The sequence below is a fragment of the Meriones unguiculatus genome, chromosome 4, assembly GCF_030254825.1.
Source record: "Meriones unguiculatus strain TT.TT164.6M chromosome 4, Bangor_MerUng_6.1, whole genome shotgun sequence".
In the NCBI taxonomy this organism is placed as follows: Eukaryota; Metazoa; Chordata; class Mammalia; order Rodentia; family Muridae; genus Meriones; species Meriones unguiculatus.
The window spans coordinates 120,324,646-120,340,462 of record NC_083352.1 but is presented as its reverse complement, the minus strand read 5'-3'; the positions used below and the strand labels follow the sequence as shown (position 1 = coordinate 120,340,462).

General features: G+C 50.2%; 1 protein-coding gene across 2 annotated transcripts in view; it reads left to right on the top strand.

Moving 5' to 3' along the window:
- Dhx35 (DEAH-box helicase 35) overlaps window positions 1-8,302 on the top strand; it is a 62,963-nt gene extending 54,661 nt beyond the window's left edge. The window contains exons 20-22 of one of the 2 annotated variants that reach the window (XM_021663757.2): window positions 2,513-2,584; window positions 5,315-5,426; window positions 7,161-8,302. In XM_021663757.2, coding sequence (XP_021519432.1) covers window positions 2,513-2,584; window positions 5,315-5,426; window positions 7,161-7,205 — 229 coding nt within the window. In that variant the 3' untranslated portion in view covers window positions 7,206-8,302. Of the gene's footprint in view, window positions 1-2,493; window positions 2,585-5,314; window positions 5,427-7,160 lie in introns of those variants that run through there. The other variant, XR_009591603.1, reaches the window with a different exon arrangement.
- The last annotated feature ends 7,515 nt before the right edge of the window (window positions 8,303-15,817 follow it).

Genomic DNA, 15,817 nt, shown 5'->3' with positions numbered 1-15,817 from the left:
GAAATTACTTTTTGCAGACACTACAGAACCCACTAAGCATTTTTGAAAAACTTTTTATTGGTTCTTTGTGAATTTCACATCATGCACCCCAATCCCACTCACCTCCCCCTACCCTTGTACCTGCCCTCTACCCTTGCACCTTCCCCAACAGATAAGAAAAAAAAAAATCTGGAAGCTGTAGTGTGTCCCACAGTATAACCTTTTGTCCACATTTCTTTGCTTACAAATGTACATTGCAATGACTTGTTGGTTTGGTTCGAGGCCTCTGGCTTTTGCTACCCCATTAATACTGGAGCCTCACTGGGCCTCCTCTTGGTTATCTTGTTGTTGCCCTGTGTTATAAAGATGCTGTAGTTTTGGAATTGCAGGACTGGCCCCTTCATCGATGGGGTAGATGTTGAGATGGGCCAGTTCAGTGCCCTGGATCTGGACCTGAGAGGTATCTGAGCTGCTATCCTGTTCTCACTCTCTTGGGGCTGGCTCACTAGCAACCAGGGCCAGCTCTACCCTGCTGCCCAGGCAAGGTGCAGGGCCCTCTCTCCAGAGTGTTGCAGCTGGTGAGGGGCATGGCCAGTTATTCTACTCTCATGATCCAGGGACCAGTTTTCCCACCATAGATGGCAAGGGACAAGTGAGGGGAGAGGGCATCTCACCCTCGTCTGTGCCACCTTCCAGCAGTTTAAAAAAATATATATTATATATAATATATATTTATAATTTATATAAATAAGTATAAATTTATTTATTTATTTTATGCTATGAATGCTTTGCCCGCATGTATGTTTGTGCACCACATATGCTCCTGGTGCCTACAGAGACCGGAGGGTGTCAAATGCTAGAGTTACATGTGAGTCTCCCAAAGTGGGTACTGGTAATCAAACACAGGTCCTCTGAAAACTGGTGATAGCAGGCAGTGCTATTAACCTCTGAGCCATCTCTCTATCCCCCACTGCATATTTTTAATTTTGGCAGCCATATCTGCCCCCTCTTCCTGGTGGGGGACTTTGAACTTGACAGCATAGCCCTTGGCCTCTCTGTGGTTTGCGCTGTTATTTCAGACCACATGGTCCACTCATGACTCCATGATGCTTTTGCCCATTAGACAAGCCCTGTTTCTACATTCAGGTAGTTGGGAGGTGAGGGATCCCCTGGAAAGGTTGAGCTTTTCTCCAGTGTTGTTCTTCCCTCATTTTGATTATTCTTCTTTCTTGACGAGTGTCAACTATTTCTGTGGATGGCCTCAAATTATTTCATGGGGATCCTAAACAAGAGGTGTTCTGTTAGAGAGTCTAGGGCCAGCGATTCCCTTGAGATGATGTTCACTGTCAGTTATTTCACTACCGTGTGACAGTAGACGCCCCACAATGCCATCTTAAGGTGCTGGTGATGAGCTTGACACTGGTGCTTCAAGCACTTGTCTGACATACAGACTCTCGATGCCACAGACGTGACCATATGGACTCAGTAATGGCATTCTAGTCTGCTCACGTTTATGATCTGATCGTATAGATAGTTGGGCGTTTACTTTGTCATTTTTGAATCAGATTGAACCAAACGTAATATGTAATCAGAAATAAGTATTCCACAGGAACTGGCCTATGCTTGCTTGCTGCTCAGTGTTAGCTCCCATGGTCCTTCTGTAGTGTTTAGGGCCTAACTTGGTGCAGTAGGAAAGTCTGTAGAAACTCAGTTTCTGTTGTAAAGAGATGATTTTGAAAGGGAATTTGTAGAAGATAGACATGAACATAAATGTGGATAGAACATTCTTTTCCTATGGGTTTAGGTGTCCACACTTGCTCCTCCCTCACATACCGCATGGTCCACTCATGACTCCATGATGCTTTTGCCCATTAGACAAGCCCTGTTCCTACATTCAGGTAGTACATTCAGGCCCTTGCTCATGGTAGGCCGACTCTGTGCTGCTAAGCTAAACCTTACACCTTCTTAGTTTAGCAGAGACATGTCTTGCTAAGTTGCCCAAGCTGCCCCCAACCTGAGCTCCTTCTGTCTCCGTGTCCCAAATAGCTGGGACTGCAGCTGTGCCCCACCTTGCTGGCCCTTCTTTTTATTTTATTTTTTTGCATGGTTTGTTTTTCACTTCTAGGGTGGTAGTGATGGTAAGGTATGTTTAGAGCAGTGGTTCTCCACCTGTGAGTCATGGCCCTCTAGGGTTAAATGACCATTTCACAGGGGTTACAAACATATCAGATATTTACATTACAATTCATAACAGTAGCAGAATTACAGTTATGAAATAGCAATGAAAATAAATTTTATGATTGTGGGTGACCACAACATGAGGAACTGTATTAAAGGGTCACGGCATTTGGAAGGTTGAGAACTACTGCTCTAGAGAGTAGTGACTTCTCCAGGTAAAATTCTATCTATTATACATTTGGGGAGGGGGCTGTATTAACACGTTTGTGGAAAAGTACTTAAATGTGTAAAGTATTACAAATTCTTACAGTAAATGCAACAATGTGCTTCACACAGAATTCTTATGTCTCATAAGGACTATCCGCGATGACCATGAGCTGCACATCCATCCTGCTTCAGTCCTCTATGCAGAGAAGCCACCCCGCTGGTAAGCCCCTCCCATTGCTGAGCTGGGCCCTGATTAGAAGTGAGCCCTGGTTCCTGCTCCTCTCTGGGTCCCCAGGCCTGGCTTGCAGTGCAGGTGCTCTATTGGCTGTGTTGACTTTGATGTGCTGGGTTGCCAGGATGTCTACTCTATCAGGAATGCCCTAAAGGAAGGCAGCACTCCAGTTACTGCCTCGCTGCCTTGTACTGTACTCAGTAAAATACCTATATTTTTAACGGTTTATTGATTCTTTATGAGTTTCACATCCTCTATCTCAGTCCCACTCATCTCCTTGTTCCTTTGTATCTGCACCCTCTACCCTTACAACCTTACCTGCAAAAGAAAATAGAAAACACAAAACAAACAATAAACAAAACAAAGCATTGAAAAAATTTAGTCCTGGAAGTTGCAGTGTATCACAGTGGGTCCCAAAGTATGACCCTTTTGTCCACACATCTTCACTTACAAATTTTCGTTATAATGAGTCATCGGTCTGGTTTGAGGTCTCTGGAGTTTGCTATTCTATTAATACTAGATCCTCACTGGGACTCCTGGGATATCCTGCTGTTGCCTTGTGTCACTGAGATCCTGCAGCTTTGGATCTTCAGGACTGGCCCTTTCACACACCCCAGCAGTTCATAGATGGGGTAGATGTTGGTGTGGGCGAACTCAAAGCTCTGGACCTAGACCTGGGTGGTAGCTGAGCTGGTCAGCCCGCCTAGTTCTGCACCTACACTGCTAGGGCAAGCTCTCCAGCACTGCCCCTGCTAGCTCACCCAGTGCAACCTCCAGCAGAGGCTAGGTACGGCTCTTCTGCTCTCTTGCCCTCAGGGCTGGCTCACCTGTGCCTTCACCACCATCAGGGCAAGCTCCACTGTGCTGCCCATTATAGGTACAGTGAGGGGCAGGGCCAGCTCACCAGCTCACGGGCTCTTCTGATCCCAGGACCAGCTCTCCCTACTGCTGCAGGTGGTGATCTCCTTAAGCAAACTGCTGGTTATCTCCTCACTCAGGTGCTCATTTTGACCCACTGACTAAAGGCTTACTGCAGTAGGCACAGCATGCAGAGATGACTTGGATCCCAGCTATAGTCGTAACAGGCAAACAGGTTGAAGTCTCATGGGAGAAGCTTTCCTAAAGGGCTGTATGTGGTGTTGGGATTGGCACTGAAGGTGCCAGGAAGCCAGGCTGGCTTAATGGAGAAGCTGACCCTTGCTCTGGACCTGGACCGAAAGACATTCACACCTAGGAAATAGATGGCAAAGCTGTGGCAACGTGAAGGAAGCACATGTCTTGGGAGAATGGGGAATGAATTGACTGTGGGTGTCCAATGGGTGGTTCCAGTCTGCTGTACTAGCTGGGAGGGCAGAGGCAAGTGCAGTGGTGAGAAACAGCGAGAGACTTCATTTTTTTCATGAGTCATAGTTATATCTTCCCAGGTCAATGTTAATTTGGGCTTGTATTTTGTGTTTGTTTCCTATTTTTAATTTATTTATATTGCATTTTACAAAAATACGGATTGACAGAGGATTAGAAAGTTTAAAGACAGCAATGCTTGGCTCTTTACCGGTTCTAAGAACAGTGCCCTGGGGCAGACAGGAGCATGTGGTGAGAAGTGGCAGTGGCAGGGATCCTGGGAGCGTGGCTGTGGGGACCTTGTACTTACTCTTCAGGCAGCAGCATCATGTTGGAAATGCAGGTTCCTGGGCCGCATCCAGCCCTCTTCAGTTAGAACCTGTGGCGGTGTGGGGGAGGGGCCACTGTTTAAACAGATCCTGGCAGTGTTTCTGATGTATTGAAGTTGACCAAGGAGTTAGACCATGCTGTAACCAGTGCAGATCCAGAAGCTTCGTAGGCGCGGAGTGTGACAGTAGTGCTGGGTGTGTAACTGCTTCCCTGCCACCTAGAGCAGGTAGAAGTCCAAGAGGGGACCCAGACATCAGTGTGTGCCCCTTTCCCTCTCTCCATTCCCCTCTTTCCCTCCAGCCCCCACCTGCCTTCTCCTCTCCCGACTCTTCCCTTCCTCCTTTCCCTTTTTCCTTCCCTCCCTTCCTGTGCTGGATGGACCCCCAGGCATTGAGCACACTAGGCAATTGTTACATTCCCAGCCCCTACCCTTTCTCCCACCAGATTCATTTACTGGTGTTTGACAGGCAAACGGTGTGGCTTTTGTGTAGGTTTGAAGTTCTCAAGGATGCCCCAAGTCAATTCTCCCTGTGGTTCGGAAAGAAGTGTTTGCTGTATGAACTCCTGAAGTCCAGGGCTTAGAAAACATGGTCCTTGTTCTTTGGTTGTATGTCTCAGTTCTAGGCGAGTCTTTTTCCTCTTGAGACATAAGTGTGTGTAGTGAAAGGTGCCAAACTATATTTAAAATATTTCATCACTCTGGAAAGTTCTGTTGTATGTCTTTGTAGTTGTTTTCCAGTCCATTTCAGAACATCAAGGCCTTTGAGTGCATTTCTGTACTTTCTAATTAAGTCTTTCAGGTTCTAGTAAGTGCAGGCCACGATCTGGAAAGGTATTGTGTGGGTAGCTGGAGAGCCCTGGAAATCAGGTAGGGTGCAGAGTTGCATCTGTGAAACACATTGACTTCCCACTTGGGTCAGGAGGCTGAGTGAGCAGCCATTGTGCCTGTGTAGAGTCCTGCAAGGACAGTACACGCCTGCTATGGTGAGGGCAGAGACAACTTGTCAACCTTGGCATTGTGTGTTTCACGTTTATTCTTTGTTCCAGGGTTATCTACAATGAAGTGATACAGACCTCCAAGTATTACATGCGAGACGTGACGGCCATAGAGTCGGCTTGGCTGCTGGAGCTGGCCCCGCACTTTTATCAACAAGGAACGGTAGGACTGAGTGGGACCTGGCCCCCCAGACAGGCAGCAGCCTCTTCGTAGTGTTAAGTCTGTGTGTGCTTCAGTACCCTAAATCATCCCCCCCCCCGCCACACACATTGCAGAGTACACAGGGAAGTAAAACCCTTACTGGATCCCCAAAACTTACTGGTGGAACCACGTCCATTGCCTTCATAGGGCAGAGCAGTTAAAAACAAACCCTACAGCTCCATAAAAAAGGCTCAAGGTGGTTGAAACCACCGTGCAGTCAGCTCCCTGCCCTCCTCCCACAGCACTTGCACTTTGGACAACAGATATATGGTTCCTTTTCCTCATTTTTGCAAAAATGGTCCATTCACTGCCTCCCCAAGTCCATGCATTCTTCTAACATGACTTAGTTGAAAGATGGCTGATCATGTTTGGGGGACTGGTAGGTAAACTGGGCCCACAGGCCTCCTGGCTAAGTATGGCCCACAGACTGTTCAGTCTGCACTGTGCTTTAATTGCAATGGCAAGTTAGTTATGTGATTGTTAGTATTGTGTGTGTGTGTGTTTTGCTAGAAATTGAATCTAGGGATAACTGATGATTATTTTTAAGCATGCTGCCTTGGAATTATTTCCTGTTAGTTCATTTTCAGTCTTTGTTTCTTTTTTAAAAACTTACTTTACTTTTTTCAAATTAATGATTTTCCTAGTATTGTATTTTTTTTCTTAGTCACCATTTATACCCTGGACTCCTCAAGGTTGATCTTGAATTAGTGTCACACTGCTTAGATACAATGTCTTTTGTGATTGAGGTCCAAAGCTAGTGCAATCTCTTTAGGAACTCTCCAGGTTCCCAGGGGCTGCCCATGCAGGGCGGGTCTGCTGCCTTGGACGCAGCACAGCTCTCCGCACAGCACAGCATCTCTCCCTGGCATCTCCAGTGACTTTCCATCATCTGTTTTTCAAAGTTGCTTTCACCCTATAGAGGCCTGAAATTGCTCAAAGTCAACTGTGTTTATACTCAGAATTCTTTCCAGTAAAGCGTACCAAAATGGCTTATGGCCAGAAGTTGTCCTGGCCCTTCCCTGGATACAGCTACGTATGACAGGATTAGTTTAGGGTCATATTTGGTGAACACAGGGAGGAAAGAATCCAAAGAAGCAGCAAGCCCACAGAGATTTGCCTAGAGAGACCTTTGTGATCTAGGGAGAGTGTGTGGCCTCACCTGTGTAAAGACCTGTACTTTCCTCTCTCAGGCACACCCATGTGGAAAGCCTGGAATCTGGCTGTTTACTTAGACTGGGGCCTGCCGGTCTGTCAGCTCCTACCATCGTTGGTGGTGTGCTGTTTTCTTTCAGAGCTGGCAGTTCTCTGTGGGGTATTGTGAGGTCATGTTGGATGTGCTAGGACATGGGGTTTGGGCACTAGTGTGGGGATGCAGCATGCTCTTGGGTAGAGCTCCTGGGTGCTATCTTAGCTCCGCTGAGGACTCTGCCTCATTGTATTATGTTATTGATGGGATGTTCATATATTTTACCTCAAATACTTAATTGAGAATTTGTAGTCATTTGGTTTTAATGTAAAGAATTTTTATTGCTCAGTCCTGTTAACTGATGCTCACGGTGATGTCAGGAAGCTTCGTATGTTCTTTATACTTGGCCTACGGCTTTCTAAGGGCACAGCATTCCTTGGGAAGGTGTGGTCCAGGCAGGGGATTTGACTGTCTCACCATCCCTAGTGATATTTCCTTTTCTTTTGCAGCACCTGTCCCTGAAAGCCAAAAGGGCTAAGGTCCAGGACCAGTGAGCGGAGCCCAGCAAGTGGCTGTGGGGACAGTTTGGCATCTGTCCTTCATGTCGTTTAGCACCAGCTAAGGGGAAACAGACAGCCACTCTGGTGTGGCCTGCATCCTGCTCATCAGCCCCTCTTCCTGCTCCCCTCAGCATTTGCCATCCTCAGTGGGTCCCAGAGTAGTTCGAGCATGGCCAGCATGGACCAAGCAGGAGTTGGCTGGGCCGGGCCCTGGCCTCACTCCTCACACTCAGTAGCCAGCACCCTGCGCCAGCAGGCACAGTCCTGCTCCAGCTCTGTGGTGAGGAGGAGAGCGAGCCTGTGAAGACTGAAGACCTGTGTAGACAGGGCTCTCTGCCTCCTGTGTCTTGCTTGCTGCCGTCACGGTTGTTGACTACTGAAGTCTACTTCTGCTATGTGCATTAAGTACAAAAGGAAGTGCTGGGCATTTCCACAGATCACCAAAGTTCTCGTCCATCAGGCCCGGGGTGAGGGTGGGCGGTCTCCCAAACCCAGCAGCTTCTTCCTTCCCTCTGACTGTGTCCCTGCTTCTCTGCAGTGGAGACTCAGTGCACCGATGGTGGGCCACTCAGGACTCACAGCCCGCGTCCTTTTTAGCCACTCCCTTTGCAAGTGGGCTTAGCTATCACTCAGAGCACGATGCCACATCCTGGTGCCAGTGGCTGGGCACCAGGAAAAGTTCATCAACCTCGACGCCATGGGGCTCCTCTTTAGCAGGAATTCACTACAGTTTAGATGCCCTAAACTTGTGTAGCTCAGGAACAAACTCTCGTATATGTATCTTTGTTTGCTTGCATTCTTGCAAGAACACGGGCAGCTCCCCGGGCACTGTTCACACTGCCCTGGGCAGCTTTGCTGTGACAGTGATGGCACTTCAGCACACGCAAGACAGACTTCTCCCTACTGTTTCAATGATGTTTACTTTAAAAACGTAGCTTGAAAGTTTATTTTTGTACTGGTTTTAGTTTGGATGTGCCACTTTTGGCACCAAACCTATGTCATTTTTATTTCCATTTTATAAATGTGTAAATAGCAGTGTTAAGTTGTTAATCGTAGTAAATCTTTCTACCCGAGGGGACTTGTTTCTCCCATCTGTGGCTCGTGTGGTCTGTATTTTAAGATGGTCCAGTTCATTATTCCAGGTGAGGCTTGGCAGTGGCTAAAGGACCTGATGCTACCTTGTGCAGCGTCTGAGGTGGGTCGCTCATGGACACAAAGCCCTGATGTGAACCTGAATGTTCTCAGACCTTATCATAGCAAGGCGTGGGGCATTGTTTAAAGGAAGATCGGAAGAGGTTCTAGTTCTTGTCACCTGGGATCTGCCTGCTGTTGTATTATTTTCATTGGTGTGTGGCAGCAAACCATCAGTAAACCGTAGACAAGCCAGAGGCTAACCTCAGGGTCACTTTTCAGAAACAGGACATCTTATTTTTGAGACGAAGTCTCTCACTGGGGTCAGGGGCTCACCCATGTGGCTAGACTGGCCACCAGTGAGCTGCCGAGCGCCCCGTCCCTGCCCCCTCAGTTCTAGGATCACAAGTGTGCACCACCATGTCTGGCTCTTTATGGCTCTGTGGAGTTAAACTCGGGCCCTCTTGCTTTTGCGGCAGGCATGTTATCAGTAGAGCCATTTCCCAGCCCCTTTCTGTCATTTTTTTATTTTAAAACTTATTTTTTTTCTTATATCTTGGATTGTTTGCTTGCATGTTAATGCGCATGCCTGGTGAGCACAGAGTTCAGAAGAGGGCCCCGGGTCTATTGGAACCGAAGGCTGTGACTCCCCTGTGCGTCCTAGGAACTGGGCATGGGTCCTCTGCAGGAGTAACAGGCGTTCTTAAAGCCTGGTGTTTTTTAAAGTTTGTATTGTAGTGGAAGGGAAAAAGGCGAGAGGAACCATACTCTCAGATTTGAGGCCACGTGTCTAAAACAGGAAGCCGGACACTCTGGGGGCTGAGCAGATGGAAGCCCCTTCCCTTGCCACCTTCTCTTGCCACATCTATCTTTGCATGTGTGGTCCCAGGTATGTAGCCCCCTCTGTACCCCCGAAGCTAGACAGCTGCCTTCCAGCCTCATGTGCTATGCTGCATCACTCTGTAGCTCTTTCTGGTGGAGGTGTACCCTCACCATCAAGAGATCTGCAGGTACAGAACCTGGGGACCTTGGCCCAGGGCCACCTTCATGCAGTCTCATCTGTGACCTGCATGGGCCTGTTTCGTGTTCCTGGATGGTTTTGCTGCGGATTGGAACCCCTGCTTCTCCTTGCTTTGTGGGCTGGTCAGCACATGTTGCTCTAGGCCTTGGAGTGCGTGCATGGTGTGGGGTATGAGAGTGGAGATGCTTGTCAGCAGAGGCTGGGGAGTGGGCCGTGGTGGATATGGGATGAGGGTGAGACCAGGTGGTGGTTTATTTATTTAGTTATTATTTTATAATGTTCTTGGGGAAAAATAAATGCCAACAACCTTACATCAGCCAACCAATTAAGAACCAATATGAAATGCAAACAAGAACATGGTGAACACCCAGAGCCTGGAAACTCCTGGGTGTGGACTGTGGGCCAGCCAGCATCGCCACTGAGCATCGCCACTCCTGCAATGCAATCCCAGTGCTGAGCAAATGGGTTTCCAGTGGACTTGGAGGGCAGCGTAGGACCACCTATTCCTCACTAGAGGAGTTCGTGTCCTTCCAACAGGGTCAGAGCGGACATCTCCCACTTTTCAGTGCCATAACTGGGTTTCCCTCAGCTCCCGGCTCATGATGAAGCAGATGGCGGGACTCTGGTTAGCTTCCGTTGACGTTTCTTCAGTCATGGGAACTGGCAGAAAGCCAATCCTATTTGACAGAGTAGCTGGCGTTTGCTGACAGGTGGTCTGGAGAGGACTTGGCCCCCCAGGTCCCCAGTCGTTGCTCTCTGCAGTGAGCAGGTCTAATGTGGGGTGAATCGTGGTGGTCAGCTAAGGCTCTGGGGTGGTACTGGATGTGTCCTGGCCAGCTTTCTCCTGTGGCTCTTAGTGCAACAGGTCTGCTCGGCTTCTGGGTATCTGTCGTCTACCACTTGCAGGCTCTGCTGGAGGCGCTAGGATGTGGAAGACGCAGTACCGAGGCTCATCCTAAGTCTCCACAGCGAGGTGAAGACCCAGTACTGGCTACTGCTTCAGGCTGCTGAGGCCTCTGTGGGTAACTCCCCGGTCACTGGCTTTGAGTACAAAGGTCCCTGTTTTTTGTTGGTCTCAGCCAGATGGATGAATCAGCACTTGATGCCAAGGTACCCGGGCCTCTCGTCTGTATCCAGACCACTTCTGTGGCCCCTGCATTGGGACACTAAGAGAAGTATTGGCAGATAGGAACTTAACAGCCAGCCTTCTGCAAACGTTAGCTTTTTTCTTGATGGCTCCCCTACCCCATTTGAATCTGGTTCTTCACATGTGCATGTGTGTGCACCACCCACACGTGGAGGTCAGAGGATAACTTTTAAGTGTTGGTCCTTACCTAGCTAGCCCGCAAGCTCCAGGGATTCTCCCGTCCCCACATTCCCCACATTCATCTTGTAGGAGTGCTGGACTTGCAGGTGCATGCTACCCTGTCCAGGTTTATGTAGGTTCTGAGGATCCGAACTCAAGTCCTTACATGTCCAAAGGCGAAGAGTTTTACCTGCTGGGCCATCTCCCAGCCCTCATTTCCCTACTTTAGGGTACAGTCTTAGCACATGTAGTATGTGTGCTCTGCCCCTCGGCTGCTGCTGTTATCTGGGCTGGGCTGTCCACTTTACTCGCTACCCCTGACTTCTGCTGGTCATTTCCTCATAGCAGGAAGTTCTCAGTAAAAGAACACGAGTTGTTTTATTTATTCTATATGGTTTTAACAAATATCTTTTTCTTAACTATTTTAGTTGGTAGGTCTTTTCTGTACTCATTTGTTTCACTGAAGTACAAAAAAAGGTTTGTATCTTTTTTTTTTTTTCATGGCTCTGCCAGTATTTTGTTACATTTAATATGTTGGGTTTGAACCAGGATTTCACCTCCCATTTTTTTTCTTTGCTTCCCTCTCTTCTGTCTTAGCTGAATTTGCTTTAGGAGTTTTCAGGGGCCTGGATGATGGTGTCTGCAGTGGGGTGACACCAGCCGGGGGTGAGGTGTCAGGAGCATACAAAACCCTCCCGGAAGTCAGTGGGAGACCGCCTCAGCAGGAAACCGGGCAAAGGGGTGGACAAGCAGTCCATACGGACAGACCTGGAGGCCCAGCACACCAACCCAGAGAGGCTGCTACCAGAGAAAAGTGCCAAAACCGCTATTACGTGTTGCTTTGTATGGTCCGTGAGGGTGGTGGAGTGCGGTCAGAGGCCTCTGTGCCGGCACTGATCAGCTCTTCACAAGTGCACGCGCATGCCCCGTGGCCCAGATGGCCGCCTCTTGTGCGCCCCCCCACGGTACCCTCCAGAGCAGGGTTCTCCCCTTGGAGTGGAAGGGCGTGCTGTGGGGTACCATACTTTCACACCACATACAGTAACATTGGAGAGCGCTGAGCAAAAGTGAGAAACAGATGTGACTGTCACAGAGGAGAACACAGGCCCATCAAGGGTGGCATGGAGACTGGACAAAGCAAGGAGAACCAAGTCTGGCGGTAGGAATGGTTAGGACCAAACAAGGTGTGTGAAAGGCTGGAGAGATGGCTCATTGGTAAGTTTAGGTGAGTGTAGATCTCAGCACCCACACAAAAAGCTGGGCATGGCTGCACTCGGGCCTGTGACTTTAGTGCCGTGTGGGCTGTAGACAGGAGGATTGCTAGAGTTTGTTGCCTGTGCTTAGAAGTCCTAGGTTTAGGTCCCACCTGGACAGTGACTCTGTAGACCTTGGCTTCACAGTTTATCTCTGGGTCAGGTTCCAACCTGTCAGATGAGGATGACGAGTTGGTATTAACTTCCCCTTCTTCCATCTGCACAGGCACTAGATTGGGTGTCAGAAGCCCTGGCCCTGAGTTTGCTCACTTGGCAACACTCCCTGCTTTCTCTAAGTCCAACTGTGTCCCAGCAGGCTCCTGCGGTCCCTCCTCCGTTACCTAAGCCAGACTGCTCGTGCCAGGATCTGTGGGCCCCCACATCTCCTCCAAGGAGACAAGACATCCAGGAAAGGTCAGATGGGCTGTCTAGACGGGCAGAAGCCTGGGCTAGGCAGAGGGAGACTATGTCTGGGTGGGGTTCTTAAGGGCCTAGACTGGGGGGCCCTGGGCCTGGCAATTAGAACACCAGGTCTTTTGTGAGGAGTGCTTCCAGGCTGGCCACCCTGGGCAAGTGATAGCTTCAGGACAGATGCTCACACAGAGAGACGGTACTCTAAGGCCCCAGAAACAAGCCTGGACCCTGTCTGGTGAGACACATGGATATTTAGCCCACCAGCGACTCATGTATAGCACACACACACAAGTGCGCACACTCATCCCAGCGTTCAGATAAAATATTCCTGTGGTAGGCCCAAGAAGTACAGCAGTCAACACAATACAGCCCCTGCCCCCATGGAATTCATGTTATAGAGCTGGCTGCAGCCCATCCTTGTCAGGGATGTGGAAGTTCTGATCCCACCCCAACCTCCATCCCCTCTGTCCACTGGCTCAGCTTCTGGTGCTGCGGAGTGGCGCTATGCTGCCCTCTGCTGGCCAATGAGAGTCACTGCTCAGTTGACCTGTTTGGTCCCTTTTCTGGCAACCTGAAAGAGCAGATACGGAGGACCTGAGGCAGCTGAGAAACTATTTCCCCTTTATTCCATTCATGCCCTCCCCCCTCCTTGCCTGTAAGTACTTGGATGTAGAAACTGGAGCTTTGTTACTGTGAGGACCCGATTCTAGCCCTAGAACCTGTGTGTGAAAAAATGCTAGGTCTGGAGGCACAAACACTGAGGCTCTCTGGCCAGTTTATCCTAATTGGTTAGCTCCAAGCTCATTAGAGACGGTCTCAAAGGAGGTGGACAGCATTCCGAGGACAAACACTCAAGGCTGGCTTCCGTGTGCTCTCACCCGCACATGCACACATACACACGCATGAAGCTGGGGCCAAGTCAAATCATGTTTCTTCAAGCCTCTCCCCTCTCCCTTTCTGCTGTGCCACCTCACGGCCCTCCACGGCTACATTGGTCCAGGGCATCCCTTCTTAGTCATCTTCCCCCCCTGTAGGCACGGAGAGACCAAGTCTGCGCTCCAGGAGGGAACGCCAGCGCTTGGAGGTGGGAACTGGGTGCAACGTCCAGGAACCATCTTGTTGAGGTCACAGGCTGCAGTGGAGAGATGTGCTGTGGCCTGAGCAGGCTGGGTTTTGGAGAACAGCTGCAGACTTCCCAGTGCCCCTCCCATGGAGAGGTGGTCAGTCCATCCCCTTCTTTGGGCCTCGCAGCCTTGTGACTGTTTTGATCCATGGAGGAACGTGAAGTGGTAATGTCACACGGCTGGGCCACAAGAGATCATCGCTGGGACACCGAGCTGTCCCCGAGCAGGATGGTAGTGTAGTGCACTACCAGAATGTCGGCAGGGCCATGGACCTGTCTGCGCAAAAGTCTCAGAAGAGCCCAACCTCAACCATGCCTTCCTACCTAGGAGTTAGAATGCCACTGTGGAAGTGCATCCTGCCCCAGTCCGTCTAAATCCAGCCTGATTGGCACTCAGCAGGCAGGGGCACAGCTATCCTATTGCTTCCGTCTAAAGTCCTGACCATCTACGACTGTGATAAAATGTCTTGTGCCTCCAGGTTCTGGGGTGCAGTGTGGGGCAGCCATAGTGAGGGCGCATGAGCTGCTGCAGGACACTGGAACTGGCTGCAGTGACGCAAGGGGCCCTTGCAGCCAGGCCTGGAGCCGTAGGTGTCCTGGAGAGCTCTGCTGCTCTTGGGGTGGGGTGACCCCTCGCTAACTGTCCCCGCGTTGAGGTGCAGCCTCCTGGGTGATTCCTGGGTACGTTCCTGGGATGTCAGTCTGCACAAGCCAAGTTCAGTGCTGATGTGAACACTCGACTTCATGCAACAGCCGTGACCTCTGAAGGCTCTTCCAGGTCAGAGTGACACGCTGGCCTCTGGGGTTGCAGGAAATGCCCACGTGTGTGGGTTGGGGGATGTTAAAATGTGTGGCATGGTTGAGGACAAGGATGGAGGCACACAGGATGGTGAGGGACGGTTCCAACGCAGTTTGGTCACTGTTCGGGCCACTGAGGCTCGGACAGCTCAGGACAGGTTCAGCTCTGGTCAAGGCTTTCCACATCGATGGGTAGGTCGGTGCAGCTGCGTTCCCTGGGCCAGGCAGGGTCAGACCTTTATTAGAGTCCAGACCCCCTGGAGTTGTGCAATCTCGGAGTCTGGCCTGTCTGCAGCATAGGCTCTGGGCACGCGCTGCACCCAGAGGCCAGCAGGGGTCGCTGGCGCTCTGTTTGTGCGTTTGGAACAGCCTAGTGTAGAAGCCAGACTTGGTTTACCGCCCTCCCGTGAGTTAAGGCCCCTTCAGTTCTGAAAGCCTCCTCTCTCGAGGAATCCTAGCACATCCATTGCCCACGAACTTGACCAAACAGGCCCTTAATCTTTAGCACCTCAAAGAGGAATGTGTGCATCCCCTCACTGTCACCTCAGTTTGTGATAATCACAGCAGAAATCTAAATCGGCCAGCAAGCATTTACAGCTATTGGCTGGGCCTGCTTCGGTGCAAAGAGCAGCAGGTGGGACGAGGAAATCCAAGGGATGATGGGATGTTCAGACCGCTCCAAGCCTAACTAGTGTTTCTGCTCACCACAGATGCTTGTCCTGTATCCTTGAGGAGCAGGGAATCTGGTGAGTGGCCTCATCAACAGGAGGCTGGGCACCTTTCCGTAAGTCCTGCTTAGAGCTGTGATTGGAGGCTGGAGAAACGGTTCAGTGGTTAAGAGCATGTACTGCTCATCCCGAGGACCCAAGTTCAATTCCCAGTCAACCACATCAAGTAACTTCAGCTGTAGCTCTAGGCCAGGGCCTCCCGGGCACCTGCATCATGTGCACATACTTATACAGAATTAAGGATAAGCTCTGATTAGAGCTACAGGCTGATCCCAGGCCTCCCCTCTGTGTGAGGCCCCAAGGCCACAGCCACAGCTTAGGGTACTTGTTTTTGCTCTGATTGTCAACACGCCTGTTCTGTTGCCTTGTCCTGCCTATTGCAACACCCCGAGCTGCTGAGATGAAGTGGCCAAACTGGAGGGCTCTCCACAGTGCCTCGTGGTGGTGCACGCTGAGCAAGGAGTAGCTGAGTTTCAGTTGCTCCTCCCAGCCCATTGGCGGCAAGAGGTGCAGCCAGCGCCACTGCCTCCTCCCTGGGGAAGAGTCCCATCCTCAGGCTGAGGAGAGCCGGATGTGGAGGGCAGTCGGGAGGAGCACAGGACTGGTGTTCAGAACCAGCAGAGAGGACCCCTGCCTTTGTGCCCTTTGGCTGCAGGGAATGGATTTTTGATCAGGGACAACTTCTCCCGAACCACTGATATCCCTCAGTTCAAGGGGGGCAGCGCTGGCAATGCCCACCAGTAGGTATAACACTAGGGCCACCACCACAGTAAGCTAGGCCCGCGCAGGCACTGTGTACAGCAATTCTCAACTGCTTTTGTGTTCTTGAAAT